Source organism: Zymoseptoria tritici, chromosome 11, assembly GCF_000219625.1.
Source record: "Zymoseptoria tritici IPO323 chromosome 11, whole genome shotgun sequence".
NCBI lineage: Eukaryota > Fungi > Ascomycota > Dothideomycetes > Mycosphaerellales > Mycosphaerellaceae > Zymoseptoria > Zymoseptoria tritici.
The window spans coordinates 1,230,985-1,250,460 of NC_018208.1; the positions used below are offsets into that span (position 1 = coordinate 1,230,985).

The following is a 19,476-nucleotide window of genomic DNA, read 5'->3' on the forward strand; positions in this document are numbered from 1 at the left end:
CATGCACGTTTCAGGAGGCGTACATCTACATTAACAGCTCAGGTACCAGGTAAACACATACTGCTATACATACATGCTAGAATACTTCGTTTCGGCTGTGTTGGCAGCAGCATTTGGACTGTTCATCAATCATCCATTCTCCTGATCATCGCACAATCTTCGTCACACCAGGGGATACCTTTTCCAGGATATCAAGGAGCTCTTTCCACACCTTGACCTGGACTTGCTGGCCCTGTTCACTCCGAACAAAGATCGACGCCGGCTTGACTTGGCATTCGCTGAGGTAGTGCCCGTGTGTCTCGCTTCCAGCTGCGATCGCAGAGGTCAACGTTCGAGCGCCCTCTTCACTCGTTCTTCCGATGCGCTTGAGGAGATTTCGGCCACTGCAGCGTTGTTAGCAAGCTTTCTAATCGCTCTCCTCGGAAGTCTCTTACACCACGCCACCATCGTCTGTCCTGAACAGCTCAGTCTTACACCAACCAGGAGCTGGGAAGTTGACGATAACGCTTGGTCCCCCGAACTTCTCCTGATGACGAACGGTCTTGGCCATCTCCTGGAGACATTGCAGCACGATGAGCTTGCTGAGGTAGTACCTCGTAGCCATATTCGCTTTGCTCTGCTCGCTCAGAGTGGCAAAGATTTGTCCTGTGGCAGGCGTCCTCAGCTGGTCATCTGGAGCAAAGGCATGGACCGCCGAGCCAGTGATGGCGAGATGAGATGGAACTCCATTCTGCCGTGCACTCTCCTGCAGTCGGGGCAACACCAACAGAGACAGCAGAAACGTGGCGACGACATTAACGGTCAACGTTTCCTCAAGTTCCTCGGCCAGGTGGAACTTGTTGGTGGACATGCCTGCGTTGACGAGCAGTACATCGAGGCGTGGAAGTTGATTGACCCTCGCGGCGAAAGCCTGCACGGAGGCATAGCTGGACATGTTGACCTCCCAGACCTCGATCTTGGTCTTTACGTCGCCTTTCGAAAGAATCTTTTGCTTCGCTGCTTCTCCCTTGGAGAGGTCTCTACATCCGAGGACTAGGGTCGAGACATTGAGATCGATTCTATATCGTCGTCAGGCGTACGCTCGGCGGAAGGTGGAGCAAGTGGTTCTTACAGCTGCCTTGCACTGTCGTAACCCAAACCTTGGTTCGCTCCGGTAATGACCACAGTCTTGCCTGCGAAACTCGTCTCTGGAAGCGTGGGCGTTTGACATAGCTGTCCTCTGAAGAACTGGGCGTAATCTGTAGCTGAAGGCATGGTTGGTAGACTGGTGGCTTGGTTGGTAGGATGGCTGACGGAGAGTTATGAGATTTCTGGATTTGGCTGATGGGTATGAACCATCGTTGAGCCACGAACGAACACCATTCTTATACTGTATCGTATAGTCAGATCCGGGACTTGTTCCGATACCGTATATCCGTTCTTTGCGTAGTGTCCGGTCAGATGCAGTGCGTGGACTTAAGGTTTCAGCAAGTCCGGAGGTTGCAAACCCCGGTCTTTCGATGACAACAAAGGACATCCTTTGAAGCAGTTGCCTGGAACAATGGAACAGATTCGCCGAGGCACAATCCTGTTGGCTTACACCTCCTTGACGTTGTTTGGGCACATCGAGGACGTCCGGGTTGAGCAGCCAGCGGGATGCAAGCTCAGCTGCAGCTGACTGACATCAGGATTCACACCGATCCCGCGGTGAACTCGAACGGACGAATGGACTTGGCAACATAGCAGAGACAGCTTCCTACAACCTATGCCGTGCGTAGAGGAATAGCGCTTATTGCCGAGAGCCATACTGCTGCCTTCTCCGGGCAAGCATCGACGGTTGCATGAACGGCTGCTGACCTCTGGCGATGGTATCCACCGTGTCGTCTCATTCGTTGACAGTATAGCAGTGACAAGTGGTGCACTGCATGCATCTAGTCATGCTTGGAGATCACGCTTGACATAGACTCCGGTCGAAGCGAGCCCAGGGACAAGCGACAAGATCTCGCGACAATGGCAATGCATCGAGTATACAATGACCATCATTCATGCTCCGTCGCTGTTGCAAGCCAACCGTGCCCGATCGCTCGATGGCATTATCATTAGGAACCATTACTCTACAGCCCAGCTTTCTAAGCCGGCTGCCCTTTAACTTTGCTCTGCCAGAGCCCAGCGATCGTTTGTTGTGTCCTTCGTTGTTGCTCCTCCATCTGCTCCTGTGTCTGACCCTTTGCATTCCCTCTAGGATCCATCGAGTCTGTCGGTCGCACCACCGGAGTGGAATCAGCATCCTCCATATCAACATCTTCATCCTTTGGCTTCACCCGCTCCGGATTCATCGATGTCGCACCGTCCATCATGCCCATGCCGCCGGCCCGCAGCTGATTAATAGCCCGTACAGTGTCAATAGCTTTGTGAAGTGTTCTTCTTGCGTTGAAGTTCTTCTTGACGGTCGGCAGCAGATCAAGCTCTCCTCTTCCACTTTCAGGGCCTGCAATCCATTGATGTACCAGTGCGTCATGTGCGGACATGCGCTTGGTCGGATCGATCGTGAGACATGCTTTGATGAATTGTCTCGCCGTCACACTGACTCCACGCCAGTATTCAAGTGGTGTGAAGCTGTAGTCCGCGACCAGAATCGCCTGCATCTCTTCCAAATTGCTATCCCTATCGAACGGCGTGTAACCGCAGAGGAGGAAGTATGTGATGACGCCAATCGCCCAGACATCGACCGGCTTGCCATGTCCACTCTTCTTGAAGATCTCCGGCGCCATGTATCCAGGTGTGCCACAAGTTGTGGTGAGTACGTGGAATTGCTCTTCGTCCATGATGCGAGATAAGCCAAAGTCGGCGATGAGGAGGTCGGCATTGTCTTCGGGCGTTCTGAAGAGCAGATTCTCGGGTTTCAGATCACGATGTACGATGCCATGGTCATGCAGGTATGCGACGGCGGAGAGTGTGGCTCGGATGAGATCGGCGGCGTCAGATTCGTAGTATGAGCCTTTTCGGCAGATGCGGTCGAAGAGCTCTCCTCCGAGGGCGAGGTCGGTGACGAGGTAGACTTGGAAGAGATGTTCAGCGGTCTTGTCGGATGGTATCAATATATTCACACTCACGGTTGTTCATGGTCTCGAAATAGTCCACCAGTGTGAGAATGTTCTGGTGTCCCATTGATACTCTCTTTAGCACGGCAATCTCATTTCGCACCATATGTTCCCGCCCCGCCATGAGGCGCTTGTTGATGACTTTCGCCGCATAATATCGGCCGGTATCGATGTGCACGCACTCCTTGACGACGCTGTAGGAGCCCGCTCCCAGTGTCTTACCCGTCTTGTAGCGGCAAGGCTGGACCTGAGCTTGCGGCGCAGCCATGGCGGGCGACGTGTTGAGGGTGGTGGTGTTCGGAGCTCTCGTGGGACATGCAATGTATCGAGCGGAAGCAAAAGTGTCACTTATCTCCAAGCACGAGTCAGTTGTTGGGTCGTGTTCATAGGCATGGGCGCATCGGCAGGGTTATCTTCAGCTGAGGTCGAAGGGCGGGCGCTTGCGGGGTCCCGCGTGGCAGTTGCGCCAAGCCGCTAGTGCATCTTCACGTGTAAGGAGGTCGTTGGTCGACAACGCAATGGACTTCCACAAGACTACAAGGTGTGACCATTACAACATTTTGACGGTCTTACCGTGCTCCTGGTCGCTATGGGTCGATTGTGGTGCGCTCGGAAGGGTACCTGGGAACGACAAGGCTAATCTGGCACTCTAGTCAGACTTGTTGCTTAGTTCAGGGCTCTCCCAATGTAATTCGACCTGGCGTTCGTTCTCCGCTTTCTGTAGCGTACAGACTTGACGAATCGACGTCTCTGGGTGTTGGGATGAACCTCCGGCGGCTACGGGCTCGCGTATACAGCCAAATCGTCTGTACAAGCAAGGGACTACATCCGCGAACTATAGCCTTCAGGGAATCAAACTCTATCATCGTATACGACCGCCCGACGCTAGAAGCTTGCAAAATCATCGCTGCGAACAAAAACGCAGCCCCACCACCCAAATTCGACGTTTCTTCCTAGAATTTCGACCCAGATCGTAAGTGAATGAATCTCTATCGTTCTACAACAAAACAATGGCACTACAACGACGCCACGGCCCAAAAAGGAAGCTCCCTACCCGGGTCGAACGAGTGACCTAACAGCCAAAAAAATTGATGGACGCGAAGCTCCCTACCCTGATGAGATATTAGAATGATTATTGATTTAAGTATCATCAATATGACATACCGGGTCGAACGAGTGACCTTAGGATGATTGCGGAACGGTGCTGCAATCCCACGCTCCTGGGTCATTGTTAGATCGGACAGTTGGAGATGGAGATTTGGTGAACGTACTACCACTGAGCTCTGCGAGATGTTAGCACATGTTCCAGACAGCAGGTACAGCAGGGTTCAACGTACAAAGGAGCCTGATTGGATGAGAGAGTGGCGAAAAATATCGTTTATCATCATCACACCAAGCACCCGAGAATCAGCCGAGCTTCTTCCCCTTCCAACGTGCCATCCCATTGTACTTGCTCACGTCCTTAACGTCGACTACTGCATGGCATACAAATCGAGAGAACCACGATACAGGACTATTATATCCTCGCACAGTACAGACTATCGTCGTTGCGATAGCTCGAGCGGCTGCGTCAATTTACAGGGCATTCGTTTAGGCACTCCTTCGTGCGTATCTACTCACCAGGCCATAGGTTTACATGAGATACTGGGCCAAGGACGCCTGGCAGACGGATCACCTCCCTACGAGCCAAGACTTGGAGATGGTTTGCCGGCTGGTAAGGCATAAAGCACACGAACTACTTGATTAACTACCGGACCCAAGACAGAGACCATGCAACTACATCGGTGTGCAGGACGACCTGAAAGATGGAAAAAGGAAGCGAAGCAGTACTCGTTTAGGTCCCTTCCCGTTGTCGCATACAGCGTTGAGCGACAAAGCCGAAAGGCGATCTTCCATTACGAGAATGAAGTATATGGCGTATATTTGTGCTGGAGCGAACCTTCAAAGAAAGCACATGTGTCAACATCGATAAGGTTGAGGGTATCGTTGGTAAGCAACGGTGAGGTGACGTTGGCTTTCGCGAATTCGCTTTAAGCTTGAATTGCCGCATTCGGCTTCAGAAGAAGAGGCGAGGCAGGAGCAAGTTTCTGGCGGGCGTGCAAACGCCGGGCTCTGTTTTGTTTGTGCGCTCCACGAGAACATCAGTCACCACGCATATCACCACCAAGCTATCAGTACCACCACTTTTGAGATTCCGAAGCTACGACGTACACTCTCGATAGCAAATCATGCAGACTTCTGGAGCACAAGAGGGGAGGAAAAGGGATAGCGGAGAGGGGGAGGAGAGGAGGACGAAAGAGGGAGATGGGAGGAGGAATAGAGGGAAGGCGAGCAATGAGAGAGAAGGAGCAATGAGAGAGAAGGGGAGGAGAGGAAGAGGAGGCGAAGGTAGAGGATGAAGAGATAGGTGAGAAGCAGGGGGCGAAGAGTATGTCAGTCAAGCCAACAGCAATGCACAAGAACCTCGACTAATAGCCTCGCCAGAGCTGTCCAAGACACAGGCGCGCAACCAACGTCGCCGCGAGACAGCAAAGCGCACCAAGACCGCTCAGCTTGATGGGCACGTCTCCACTGCCACTGACCAGGCTGATGACAACTCTGCTAAGAAATCTGTAGGCGTCATCAGAGAAGATGATAGCCAATGGTTCGTCAGTCCCATGAGTCCTCTCAAAGACGCAAGAGCGCAACAAGCGCCGCCGCATGACGGCAAAGCTCGCCAACACCGCTCAACACGAGACCCTCGCTTCCGGTACAGTCGACCAGACCGATGAGAAGGCTAGCGAGAGACTACGGTCATCATGGAAAAACGAGGAGAGACAAGATTGCTGATTGGGATCTTGCGCTGCGCGGGCCATCATAAACTCGAAGTAAGCGCCTCTCGCCTTGTACCAGCTCTTCTACTGTCCTTTGCGGAAAAGTCACACCGCCGACTCAAGATCCCGATCCATCCCCGTTCGAAGCCAAGTATCGCGAGTGATGTTGTTCGCAATGGCATGCATGGCATGCTTCCTGGCACATGTCCGAGGCAAGAAAATTGTCGACAGCGGGTGGGTGTGCAGTCCGGGTTGCATCGACCAGGCCGACGAGAAGGACGGCAAGGATACCACTATTTGCAGCAACGGGGAGAAGAAACGATCATTCGTGGTCCCGGGATGAAAAAGCGGCATGTCCCCCTCCACCATCACGCAAGCCAATGTGGTTGGCATGGCTTCACATGTGCTTCGTCGGTGCCATCATCTTTTGGCGAGTCGACGAAGGAAGAGTGCCCAAGACATGATCACTCAGACCAAGCAAACAGGGAGATGGCGATGAGAGACTCACATAGATCGAAGGAGAGGACTGGATCTCCGTATTGTTGCTTGCAAGTGGCAACACGGTAGCCTCTTCACTAATCTGTGATATCCAACGATCCTGGTCACATCTGGAAGTTTGCTCTTCGAGCAGAGATGAAGGAGCTTCAGTGAATTCTCGAAATCGAAGGACTGCCGGACGACCATGGACTCACTCCACAGAGGAGGAGAAATCCAGCATGCTCATGCACAACCGGATAAAAGATCCCGGTGTGCTTGTACAATGAACCCGGTGTTCCCGAACCATGCTGGAAGCTATACATCCTCGACACGGCGACGATTACCCGAGCAAGAACCCGAAGCAGCTGAGACATCATGATTCCAGGCCCGGGATGGCAATCAGCCTATAATCAGCAACAGAACATGATATATACCGCCCCTCGACACCCACCTTTACCGACCTTTTCTATACCTCCTCAAACCAGTCCTGACCAGCGAGATCAAAGCCATGCAGATCTTCAATCTTTCCACCCTCCTCGCCCTGTCCTCGACCGCCCTCGCGGAATACAAGGGAGTACGATCTCCCACTTCACCCTCTCTCCAGAAGGAAGCAACCTCTAACAAACACCATCTAGAGATGTCAGACCGACTATGTGGCTGGCGCCAGCATCGGCATGTGCTACGGTCAAGAAGAGTACAAAGGACTGAACTACCCTTGCTACCAGGTAAGCAAACCCAACATGGCAGGATGCTGCCTGAGTTTCTTGGGCTGATGTTTTCGTGCTATTCCTAGAGCAACCCGTGCACCAGGAACAACAATCCCTGCTACAACATTGGCGGCATTCAGAACAAGGCTTGCACTTAGAAGGAGTGGACTGCTTTGTGAGCTGGTATGTTTCGCCTTCATCAACGCTGGAGATGTAACCAGATCTCCCGCTGATACGACGATGATCTAGGAACGGGTGTGCTTGTGAGCTTTTTCGTTCTCATGCTCAAAGTCCATGGGCCAAGCAGTTCTGTCACAAGTCGTGCTGAGCAGTTCGAGCGAGGCTTCAAGAGTATATCCTCACGGTGCCTGATGAATGTCGTGATTTGGTTTGATCCGGAGATGTGTGAGCGATGCTGGGTATATCGAGGTGTTTGTTCGTCTCGATAGTCCATGTCGAGAGAGTTTCTCGTTGTTCTCTGTATATTCGGTAGCTTGCGATAGCAACGACTCCTCGTCATCATACGAAGTTCGATTGATCCGTACCGCATGCAAGCCAAAACCATTCCTTTCCCGTTCGACTGAAGTCAGCAGCACAGCAGCACTGAAGCGATAGAGTATTTCAGTACATATCGCAGAATGACGCGAAGACGCGGTGAGACGACAACCCTGATGCATGGCACGGCAGCATGACCGCGTGCACCTTGCGTCTGGCGCGCGCCGAGATCTGAACCGTCCAAACCTGGCTTACCTGTGCACGATTCGTTGGCCAGGAACGCTTCCCATGTTTCGAGCTGTGCCTGGTCGGGTGATGTCCGAGACCCTTGAGGTCACGGTTGATCATGGGAAAGAGTCTCTCTTTGTGCTGCTGCTGTTGCCGACTGCACGCGATGTCGTTCCTCCTCACACGACTTTTTGTATTCTTGACATCCTCATCTACTCCATCGTCGACATCGATGTGACAGGAGAGAAGAGCGCGGGTGGGAAAGGAAGACTCGAATCGGCAGCTTGATCCCCGCCTCGACGTCACTTTCACCGAAGTCCAAGTCTCGGAGACGCTACGATACGCTACTTTCATTGTTGACTGCGAGATTGTCAAATCGTCTTGCAATACTTCCTGCAGACGACGGGCGGTTGTCATTCTTCTGCTTCTACTGATACCCTCATCGCTTGAGCCTCCTCGCCAAACCCATATACGGCACCACGCCTAGTCCTCCAAGAGCATCGCCTTGAAAAACTCCGACCGATCGAGGATAAGGGAAGAAAGAGGGAGCCTCACAACTACTGCAGAGAGCTGCTCTCCGCTGCGGGATCCTCATACTCGATCATGGCATTCGGCAGCAGTAAGAAGACGGATACAGAGGCGGGCTCCGTCTCGGCTCCAGTCTCAGATGGCACGCCCTCCGCCACCGTCTCCGAGACCAACTCCCTCAAAGACGTCGAGCGTCCGCAGACCGCTTCGAGCAGCAAAGATGTCGCAGCTGTTCCAACGGATGGTCAGGTGCCCTCCGATTCCAGCAAGCTGCGTACATTTCTAGGAATCCTCAAGCGCTTCATCGGCGTATCGGACATGGCTGCTGTCCGCTTCAGTCTGCCCGCCCAACTTCTCGAACCAATTCCCAACCTCGAATACTGGCACTACCTCGACCGACCTGAGACCTTTGCCGCGATCGGTGACAGCGACGACCCGCTCGAGCGCATGCTGCACTGTCTTCGCTTCTGGTTTACGAAAGATCTGAAATACGTCAAGGGAAAGCCTTGCAAGCCATACAATAGCGCATTGGGAGAGTTCTTCCGCTGCAGTTGGGAGGTTCAAAAGGAGGAGGCCATGAAAACAGTGGGCACAGCGCAACAACCAGTGAAGGTCCACTACCTGACCGAACAAACATCCCACCACCCACCGGTATCAGCCTTCGTCTACGACTGCCCCGAAAAAGGCGTCTCAGCAGTAGGCTACGACCAGCTCTCCGCGAAATTCACCGGAACCTCCGTCAAAGTCACACCCGGAGCTCACAACCAAGGAATCTTCATCACTCTCCGCCAGCGCGGCAACGAAGAGTACCGCCTCACCCACCCGGCCGCTTTCCTCGGTGGTTTCCTCCGCGGAAACCTCTACATAACCGTCGCAGACACATGCTTTGTAACATGCGAGAAAACGGGCCTCAAAACCATCCTCCACTACCTCGAAGAAGGCTACTTTGGCAAAACCCAAAACAAAGTCGAAGGAATCGTCTACAAACCCTCATCCATCCTCGACGACAAAGTCACTCGACTAAAAGACGTTCCCTCCAAAGAAATCATCGGACGCATCGAAGGCGTCTGGACGGAGAAAATCTGGTTCGTCCCTGGATCCGCGGACTTCAAAAAGTCGAAAGAGTCCGAACGTATCCTCCTCATGGATGTCTCGCCTCTCCTACCTATCCCGAAGAAGTGTCCACCAGAGAATCAGCAGCTTCCGAATGAGAGTCGGAAATTTTGGGGTGGAGTTACGGATGCAATTGTCGCGAAACAGTATGGACAGGCGACGCAGAGGAAGACGGAGTTGGAGGAACGGCAGAGGGAGCGGGCGGCGGAGAGGGCGAAGGAAGGGAAAGAGTGGAGTCCGAGGTTCTTCACAACGGTCACGGAGAAGGACGGACGCCCGCGGGTTAGTGAGGTTGGGAAGAAGGCTATGGAAGGGCTGCAAGCGGGTGATTACACGCTCGAGAAGCCAGCGGAGTATGGTGCTATCTGACGGATGTGAAGAGCCCGGAAGAGGGAGTTGTAGAAGTGGCATTGCTTTGGCGTTTGGGGAGTCGAGCACAGGGCGTTGGCATCGATCAGCAGAAGAGCAGGAGTGGTTGAACATAGTACGGTCCGCCAGTCGATCATTCACACGGCAGAAGAGTAACGATGCAGGATACGAGTGGAGGATAGAAGAATGACGAGACATAGAGCAGATGAGAACGGCACTACAGTCGCTTAGATGAATGGACTACGATGACAGCAGCGGATTGCAGTCGATTTTTGATTGATTGAACCAGACACACTGGATTGCAGGGTTTTGTCGGGAGCTTAACGGAGCATATCGCCTGGTGTGCAACGATCACCTCCCTGGCACGAGAATCAAGTCTTTCCTTCTGCTCTCCTGACTAGACCGCACACTCCACGCCACCGGACGGTAAGTCGTGCAGTGCCGACCAAGCGCTATCACAGAGCTAGCCACCCAACCATACCTATACAACATGACCACACATTCAAAGTCCCACTCCATCCGATCCCACTCCCTCACTTATCACAACCCCATCCTCTCCCCCGCCCTCTCAATCCCCTTGACCAACCCCTCCACAGTCCCCCTATCCGTCCCTCCATTAACCACAACCCTGAAAAACTTCCCATGCTCCCCCGGCGCGAAATCCGTCATGAAACCCCCTTCCTCCCTCAGTACTTTCGTAATCCCCTCTGTGACGGCACTGTTCCTCCCAGCATCCGACGTCTTCGCGTAGTAAAAGCAGACTTGCAAACATGCCGGTGGATCCGAGGAGACGAGGGTGAACTTGGGATTAGAAGCGATGAGAGAGGTGAGGTGAGTAGCGATGGAGAAAGCGTGGTCGATCGCAGCGCTGAAGCCGGAGGAGCCGTGATACAGCCAGGTAAGGGCGAGTTTGAGACTGTCGCCCCGGCGGCCGCATTGGGGTGTTAAATCGGCGAGGTCGTAGAATTGATCCAGTGAGCCGGGGATGCCGTCCCATTCCCGTTCTTCCTTCTCAGCGTGGTGGTGGCCATTGGTCATCTCTTCAGGTGGATCGGCAGAGTGGAATAAGTAGCCGGCGGGGAGCGTCATACCCTGGTGTAGGCGCCTCATGTCGGAGACGAGGAGGAAGGAGCAGGTTAGTGGGACTTGCAGCATTTTGTGCGCGCAGATGCAAATCGAGTCTGCGCGTGAGGAACCCTGGAGTTTATGCCGTTGCGCTTCACTGAAGATGACCGATCCGCCCCAGGAGCCGTCCACGTGCAGCCATAGTCCTTCTTTCTGGCAGACGTCCGCGATGGCGACCAGCGGGTCGAAGGAGCCGAGGACGGTCGTTCCTGCTGTAGCGTTGACGTAAAAGGGTGTCTCGCCCGCCTGTCGTGAGGTCGCGATCGCTGAGCTGAGGGCCTTGGGATCCATCCTTCCGGACGAGTCTACAGCGACAGACTTGACAGCCCTGGACCCGAAGCCGAACATCTGCGCCGCCTTCTCGACGCTGTAATGCCCGTGCTCACTCGTGAATAACACGAATTTCCTTCCGCCATTCCCTTCCATTTTCGTCTCCGGAAAGAGGATATTCCTCGCGGTCACCATTGAAGTTGCATTCGCGGCAGAACCACCGGGTTGCGATACACCTCCGGCATATGGCCCTATGAAACCGAAGAGCGTGGCGAGACTCCGACACGTGAGTTTTTCGATGAGAGTGAGTGCTGGACTGACTTGGTAGACGTGGAGATTTGTGTTGAGGGTTGAGAGGAGGAGGTCGGATGCCAGGCCGATGGGAGTGGGCGTGGAGTAGAGTTTGTCGAGGAAGCCGGTGTCCCAGGTGTTGGTGCTGTTAGTTAGGATCGTCTGGACTATGGATAGGAAGTCGTCTTTGCCAACGCCGTCTTGTGGCAAGCTTGAGGGGAGAAGTTGTTTGAGGTCTTGAGGAGGTAGGGAGTTGGAGAGAGGGGGTTTGGAGCCATTGGGTCGGGGATCGATGCCGTGTACTTTTTGGGGAGTGTCGGTGTCGGCGGATTGGATGAAGGGTTTTATGAGGGCTTGGACGGCTGAGAGGAGCTGGATTGATGATTAGTTGAATTGGTCTGGGTTGGAACTCTAGGATCGTCTACTTCTTCTGTTTCGTCTGCTCGATTCCCTAGTTTCGTTCCATTCGTTGATGGGGTCGGTTTGCCACTTCCGTTGGTGGTCATTGTGAGGGAGGACAGTGATTCAAAGGCGATGTGTCAGGAAATGCTGTCAATCTTGAGATCGATATTGAAGGAGACTGTAGAGACGGGAATAAGACGATAGAAAGAAAGTGTATACTCTGTGTACCTGACATCAATGTGATCGTATCCGAAAATTTACGAGGTGAATCCAAGATCCGGACCGAATCCTGCCGAGTCGGATCTCGGGAAGAGAAAGACATGTTGTGGCGACCGTTGACTCGATTTGGCAATTGGTCTTAGGCATTCCGAGATGCGGTGGCGGTTCGACCGGATATCGGTGGGTCGTGGTCGAGGTGATGTCCGATGGAGAGGGACAGGGCAGTCAAATTTCTGTAGCTTTGACATGGCCTCGTTGCCGGGGTACATGCTCGATGAACTTCACAGCCTCGTCACGGCACGCCTGAATCTCAGCACATAGAAGATGATGCATTCGTCTATCGACAATGGCGCTGAAACGCGGGACTCATAAAGCCAAATTCGTAGTCCATTCCTCCCGGACTGCTTCGACTCTTCTCTCACGAGCTGCCAGCCACCGGCCTCGTCCGGTTCGCCCCAGTAGCTTTCGACTTGACCTCCTTCTTGCCTTCCCCATTCCTCGCCATCGTCCTCCCTCTGCCAGCTTCCTCTTTCTCCCGCTTCGCCTTCGCCTGCGCATGTCTCTCCCTCGCTATCTGCAGCGGCGTCTTGCTTTCCTTTGCATCGATCTCCGAGAATGCCTGGAACCCCTCGTTGCTCGCCTTCAATCTGCTCTGCCTGACCCAGTCCGGTCGTTTCCGTTTGTACATGTCCATTTTCCAGTTCTTCCATACTGCTCTGCCACACGGGCTATCTCTCAACATCGCCTCGTTTTCAGCTAGCTCTTCTGCGATGCGTTCTCTGATGAACGCTAGACCGTGAGTGCCTTCCCAGATGCAATCCACCACGTGAGAGGCGGACTTATCCAAAGCCATCTCGCCGAAGTTTCCGTAGAAGCGCTGAATGAGTTTGCGGCGTTGGATCATCGAGGCGTTCTTCGTGGTGAAGGCTTGTTGCAGTGTGCGGGTGACTACATGGTCGGAAGCCATGCTGAGGAGGGTCGCGGCTTCGAGTGTGGTCATCGAGTCGAGAATGAGAGCTGAGAGGGAGCCTGGTACGATGAGCATGGACTGAGCGAGGATGTTGAAGTGGACTTTGTTGGGTCCTGATGGCCGCGCGAAAAAGGCGTCGTCTCCGTTGGCATGTGCATTGACTTTGTTGATGTCGCGCACTGTGTCCGGTTTCTGCACTTCCAATTTGAGGAGCTGTTCCACGTCGAATTGATCGTCCTTTTGGAAAGTCTGTTCGAAGACTGCTGCGATTGCTTGTGTGTCGATGTCCCGAACTGTGCATCTCTCGATCAACGTCTTGGTCAAACTTGTCCATTGCCTCTCCAGCAGAGTGGGTATGATTGGAAGCAAAATCTCGTGAGCTTCCAGTAGGTCATCGTATCCGAGTCGTCCCAGGATGCGGCAAACCACATATGTCGCAGTCTCATTCTTCGCATGAGAGGCTAATCTCTCCTTGAAGAATTGGTTATACAAGCTCTTGAATAGTTTCGCCGGTGCGTTTTCAATAATCCTCTCCACCAAATGTGCTCCCACTGGATCATACACCAGACCACTGATGAACCCGGCACTCTCGCAGTCGGATGTGAAAGGATCGTCGGGTAGGAGGGTTCGGATGATCGATTTGCTGTCCTTCGCTCGCTGCTTGCCGTAGTGTGTGAGTTCTAGGGTGAGGAGGAGTTGAAGAGTCGGATTCGCGGATGGGTGGGTAGCCAAAGCTCGGAGCTTGTCCGTGTCAAGGCCAGCAACACTGTCGTGAATGAGCTTCTCCAACGCTGTCGAGAATGCTTTCGGCACAGGCCGCTTGTTGTCGGTAGCTTGTTCGGTCGATTTCGTGGTTCCAGCAATTGGTGCACCTTCTCTCCGCTTGCTGTGAAGGATGCTTTTGGCGGAATCGTTCGTCGCGGGCGATCCCGACAGTACCAACAAGAGGACTCGGAGAGCGTGTGAGGCATATTTGTCAGTCAAGAGGAAGCCCAGATTCCCTTCTAATTCGGCCAGAGTGTGAAGAAACAAATTCTCCAATGAAACGTAGACATCATTGACATCAGTCTGTTTGATGTCCTTCTTCTTCGTGGTGAGCTCTTCGCTGACGAGTGGAGCCGCGTAGGTGAATAGCGTTTCGCAGCAATGCGAGGCAAAGCGGTGCGAGAGCATGTGAATGAAGCTGTCATAAAAAGTTAGTATGACGTCGCGATGATTGCCACCAATATTCCAAACACTGCACGTACTTTCCGCTGAATTTTTGGAACAGATTCTTGAGTTGAGATGCGTTGGACACGCGAATCAATCTCTCCATCAATCGTGAACAGGATTGACTGTGGGCGATCTTGAGTTCCTTGCCATCAGCTTCGCGGTAGACACTCTCCAGGAAAAGTTTCCGTTCGTCAGGGTCCGAGAATTGATCCAGCTCCAACATTTCGTCCGCACGTTTGAAGTACTCCTGCTCGTCGTCGTCGAGCATGCCGAAAAAGACTCGCTCCTCGGCGGGGGGGTATGCGGCGTCCATGTTTTCGTCGTGGTCAGTCCCATTCAGAGGCATGAACTCGGGCTCGGCTTCCTTTATACGTTTTGAGCTGGCATCCGGGTGGGTCACATCTTCGAGGACATCTTCATGTTTGCGCTTCATGCGCCTTCCACGCTTGAGGCCCTCTTTGGGCATCGTGGGCAGTGGAAGTTATGCGAGATGAGATGACGACCAGGATCCCGAGCACACCGAAGGATGTGTGACGGCAAGAGAGGAGTACAGGTGGGGCAAAAGGTACAGGCCGTATCTCGTGGAGCTCGCTGCAGAGTGGTGTGTATGAGTGTGCGTGTGATTTTTCCGGTGTGATGTCGGGTAGGTTGGTGTATCAGGGACAAGAATGAGATTGGATCTTGGGGGCAGAGAGGAAGTCGACGCGGTCGCACGGAGCACGACCTCTCTCTTGCGCAGATGTGACAGGGAAGAGCAGAATCGGTGCAGGCGATGGGACGTCAGAGATGTCGAGAAAGTTGTTAGCGCCATCTGCGGATCGATCGGTGGAAGACAAACTCTATCTCGGCAGGCAGATTCGGATCCCCGCCAGAGATAATTCTACTGCATGACCTGACCCCTTCATCGGAGCTGACGGGATCTGTCTGACCGGCTTGGCGAGATCAGATCTCCGGTTCTTGTAGACCTATCCGATCTTGTATCCGGAATATACTCTTTACCTGCCCTCCTCTCTACTCTCCTTCTACTACACACTCACTACATCACCTTCGACCACGCATCTCCTACGCGACGGCATGACCTCTCGCCGCAATGCAACGTCGGCACAATCGAGGATCATGCATGCTGCACGATACATCTCATCACAACATACACGGCCTTCCCACCGAGACATGCCATGCCTCATCAGTAACCAATCTCACACAACCTCCAAACACAGCAAACCGCCATCTGCAAGGGCCACGATTACACCACGATCTAGACTTGGCGTAGACTCTCGCTCCAGATCTGACACACCACGCGAGCAAGCGGAAAACGGCCTCGCGTATCGGACAGGTTACACAGAGATACAACCCCTTTTTCTGCCTTCCCACGATCTCGGAAGGCTTGTCGGTGTGAGATGGCATGGTAACACGATCGGAGTCCACTTTTTCTTTATCGCTGGTCACACAAGATGGGAACCCCGCTTCTGTGACGAGGTGGATGAGATGATGACAGGGGTAGGAAACGCACTGCCCTGCAGGTGAGCTGTCGTTGTCGCCAGCACCGCAGCGGAGAGATGTACCGCGCCATCATCGACTCGTCTAATCATGCAGGTTCCCGCTGGGTCGCCAATGTTCGAAGCACGAGATGTCAGATCTAGACTGGTCGAATCCGGTGTTGTCCCGGCCTTGGCCTTGGACTTCCATGCACTGCACGTTGCCATTATTGCTCGACTGCACTGCTCAACGTCCCGCACCATGCGATTCGAATCCCCACAGCAGCACCGAAGAAGAAGTCCCACTCTGGCCGCCCAATACGGGTATTGCATTCATCTTGCATACATCTGGCATCCATCTACGCCTTCAGATCGATCTGACTCCACCTCCCGGGCTGTGACAGCTCCACGTACGTATGCTAAGAATTCGGGAAGTAGGTGTCGATGTGAGCGCGCGTCGTTGGCATGCGTAGCTTCGCTTCCTGACACACCGTACTGCATGACTTTATGTCTGTCATTCAGAAATGTCGGCTTAGCAGAGGCGCAAGATCGTCTCGCAGCTTTGTACAGGTACCCGGCCAGCGGCATAGATGCCAAGAGATTCATGTCAGCGATCTGTCTTGAGCTGACTGACAGCAATTCACGACCGCCCTGCACGGATCTGCATCGTCGCATAGCCACGGCTCGGTTCATTGTCAATGCCTAAATTTCCAACCTCGCGCGCAGTCTTCACCCTACAGGCTTCGCCCGCTTAGCTTGGACGGTGCAGTTTGAGCGGAAGCACGGAGGTATGCAGCAGGCACCTGCGTGGGAAGTTCAATCGATGCCCTTTTCGGGGAAGTATCGACACTCTGTGAACAGTGCTCCATTTCCTACCGCGATCTCCAACGCCCTGTTTAGGCAGGTATGGACAATTTCTTCATGTATCGTCCGATCGTTGCATTCGCTGCTCAATTCTCCGCCAGTTTCCGACCATCGAGGCTGTCCGATCCTAACTGAGGTCGTTCGATCGTTGCATTCTCTGCCCAATTCTCTGCTCAATTCGCCACCATCGAGGCTGCGATACTAACTGAGGTCGCCGACAGCTCTCAGATCTCAGGAAATGAGGCCGCTTGGCTCCGCTTGCTTTCGTGGACCGGAAAAGGTATATGAAGGCAGCTTTCCACCGTCGATCAACCTGTTCTTGAGCAATCCCGCGAGCGAAAGACGTTCTCTTATCGGCAAATACGGCTTCTCTTTCCTTACAACGCCATTGACCCTTGCCAAAGCGATGTTTTGTCTTGGAATCGTTGCGAGACTTCGGTGCAGATATGAAGGGATGCCCCCGATGGGTGTGGGTCACAACGGAGGAAACGAAGTGGTCGGAATCGTACGGTCAGTTGTGCAGGGAGGTACAGGTCGGGAGCTTCAAGATATCTGCTTGGCGCTGACGCTCCAGACACCTCCGCGGCCTGATCAGAGCGGAACTGCGGAAGTGGTTAACTTCATGGCAACAGAGTCGTTGGAGGCAACTGCTATTTATGTGGGCGTCTTGTGGAAGTATTTCGATGGACCGTCCCACCGCTCCATTCACTGCCCACAGAATCGATCGCGAAAGGGTAAAATAAGTGCAATTATGACAACTCTTGTAGACCATCTCCCAAATATCTCGCTTCTGGCCATGGGTTTCCGGCGGTGTCGGCCGAAGAGCTCAGGATCATGATGGTTGAAGTGGTCACGAATAAGTCCGAGCGGGCTGACGTCCCAAGGATGACCCCCTTTTCCAGCTCTTGGTCTCTCATCGCGAGCATAAGCTGACCGTGGACAGGACATTCTGGATGTAATGAGAGATGAAAGTTAGTGCATGTTGAAGAGCGAGAAAGTCAGAAACATCGTCGACGGATGAATCTTGAACGGCAATTGCTCGATGTGTCTTCCATGGGCGGCCTCTGGAGTTCAACCTTGTATCCGCTCGGAAAGACCGGCAATGTCTCCAGGATGCGGCCTGCTGTGCTTCTTTGAACCACCACCATGCCCGGAGATCGCGGACGACGCTGCGACGATCCCGCCCTGATACCCTAGCCGGACAGAAAGTTATAAGCACGCTGTCTGCCAAAGGTCATCATCTTCCTTTTCTTGACAACGAGCCAACAACGACAGCCACCGCAAACAACACAAACACAATCGAAAACAACGCACCAAGAACATATCATTATGAAGTTCACCGCTTTCATCACCACCCTCGCCGTGGCGGTCGGTCTCATCACTCCTGTTCTCGCAGTACGACTCTCTCTTCCCCTCCTTGCCATCACTTCGTCTCCATCGCATTACTGACGGGTTCTTTGTACATCAATAGCAATGCAAAACCGACCCGGATTGCAATAGCAGCGGTCTTGTGTGCGCTAAGGGCGCTCGTATCACGTGGTATGGCGATACTTCTGCTCGGGGTGCTGTGTGTGCTAACGTCTGTCCGCGTTTAGTGACTATGGCGATTGCGGATGCATTGCTTCGTGCCCGAACGGATGCTGATTTGGTGGAAATGGAATATCATGCTGGCTTCCAGGGTCGAGTTTGACACGGTTCAAAGGAGCAGATATCAAGGATCGTCGGCATCGCTCTCTGACAGTCAACACTGTTTGAATCTTGTCTTCTCTCACGTTCGTCTCTTCTCACGTTCGTCTCTTCTCACGTTCGTCTCTTCTCACGTTCGTCTCAGTACAATTGCTCTTCAATCAATGTCTTCGGCTGACTCTCGAAAAGCAGCCATGCGTGGGATGTCGGCGGAGGCAGTTCTATTGCATACGAGTGGCAGTCGCTCGTGTAGATGTAACTCGACAAGTTCCGTTGCGGTGATCGCGGACGCGCAGCGATGCAGTCCTTGCTGAGCTTTTGCTCCCTGGAGCACGCTACGGATACGAGCTTGCATGGATCATCTATCGAGGCTGTGCATACACGGAGGTCATCCTCTTCTTCTTTCCAACTTCAACAACAGCACCACCCACAACAAAACAGCGCACATCACTAGGACTCAACATGAAGTTCATCGCTCTCATCACCGCGCTCGTCGTCGGCCTCCTCACTCCTATGGTCGCAGTGGGTCGCATATCCATCACCCTGTCATCACCGCATTGCTGACGCGGACTCGTACATCAACAGGCATGCACATCGAATCCTGAATGCGAAACCGACGAAAACATCGCTGCTTGCCACGACGCCTGGGGCCCACACTATAATCCAGCCTGGTACAGCGACTCTTCTCTATGCCTCAGCAGTCCATTGGGTGCTGACTTTACCGCATTGTAGCGACTCTGACAATACTTGCTACTGTTGGCCCGGCTAGAGATTGAAGGTCTGCTCGGCGCACGCGCGAATACCACTGCGAGCGGGTCATGCGGAGCAGAAAGTTGCAAGGGGAGGACGGGATGGAAGGAGGGTGCCAGTCATGGAGAGGCACAGACGATCATTCCTGTTGGATACTCACATCGTTGCCGCATGCTGCCTAGCACAATTGTCAGCATGGTAGATTCGACATCTTCGGGTAGCTTTTGGGAATGGGAAACGACCTTGTATCGGCTGACACACACCGGAAGCATATCTCCACAGGTACGAACGTGAGGTGCTTGTCATTTGTGCAATCCGAAAGATTCCGGAGATCGCAGAGGCGGTGCTCCCTGGAGCACGCTGCGAATACGAGCTGGCATTCATCATGACCCCGGTCGGCGG

The 19,476-nt window shown here is 53.5% G+C and overlaps 5 protein-coding genes across 5 annotated transcripts; 2 read left to right on the forward strand and 3 right to left on the reverse strand.

Annotated features, from left to right (window-relative positions):
• Nucleotides 1-145: 145 nt before the first annotated feature.
• Nucleotides 146-1,254, reverse strand: MYCGRDRAFT_49497 (uncharacterized protein; the record flags this gene model as incomplete). The annotated part of the gene is made up of 3 exons (XM_003848500.1): nt 146-383; nt 435-1,058; nt 1,112-1,254. 3 exons carry the CDS (start codon nt 1,252-1,254, stop codon nt 146-148), a joined length of 1,005 nt encoding a protein of 334 aa, XP_003848548.1.
• Nucleotides 1,255-2,108: 854 nt separating this feature from the next.
• On the reverse strand, nt 2,109-3,348 carry MYCGRDRAFT_88104 (CMK1 Ca2+/calmodulin-dependent protein kinase; the record flags this gene model as incomplete). Its single annotated transcript, XM_003848499.1, has 2 exons — nt 2,109-3,037; nt 3,093-3,348. The coding sequence occupies 2 exons, from the start codon at nt 3,346-3,348 to the stop codon at nt 2,109-2,111; spliced, it is 1,185 nt and encodes a 394-aa protein (XP_003848547.1).
• Nucleotides 3,349-5,308: 1,960 nt separating this feature from the next.
• On the forward strand, nt 5,309-5,851 carry MYCGRDRAFT_96771 (uncharacterized protein; the record flags this gene model as incomplete). The annotated part of the gene is made up of 2 exons (XM_003848387.1): nt 5,309-5,468; nt 5,556-5,851. The coding sequence occupies 2 exons, from the start codon at nt 5,309-5,311 to the stop codon at nt 5,849-5,851; spliced, it is 456 nt and encodes a 151-aa protein (XP_003848435.1).
• Nucleotides 5,852-8,150: 2,299 nt separating this feature from the next.
• On the forward strand, nt 8,151-9,810 carry MYCGRDRAFT_101642 (uncharacterized protein; the record flags this gene model as incomplete). Its single annotated transcript, XM_003848388.1, has 1 exon — nt 8,151-9,810. One exon carries the CDS (start codon nt 8,404-8,406, stop codon nt 9,808-9,810), a length of 1,407 nt encoding a protein of 468 aa, XP_003848436.1.
• Nucleotides 9,811-10,350: 540 nt separating this feature from the next.
• Nucleotides 10,351-14,984, reverse strand: MYCGRDRAFT_111327 (uncharacterized protein; the record flags this gene model as incomplete). Its single annotated transcript, XM_003848498.1, has 3 exons — nt 10,351-11,868; nt 12,554-14,270; nt 14,335-14,984. The coding sequence occupies 3 exons, from the start codon at nt 14,763-14,765 to the stop codon at nt 10,351-10,353; spliced, it is 3,666 nt and encodes a 1,221-aa protein (XP_003848546.1).
• Nucleotides 14,985-19,476: the final 4,492 nt, after the last annotated feature.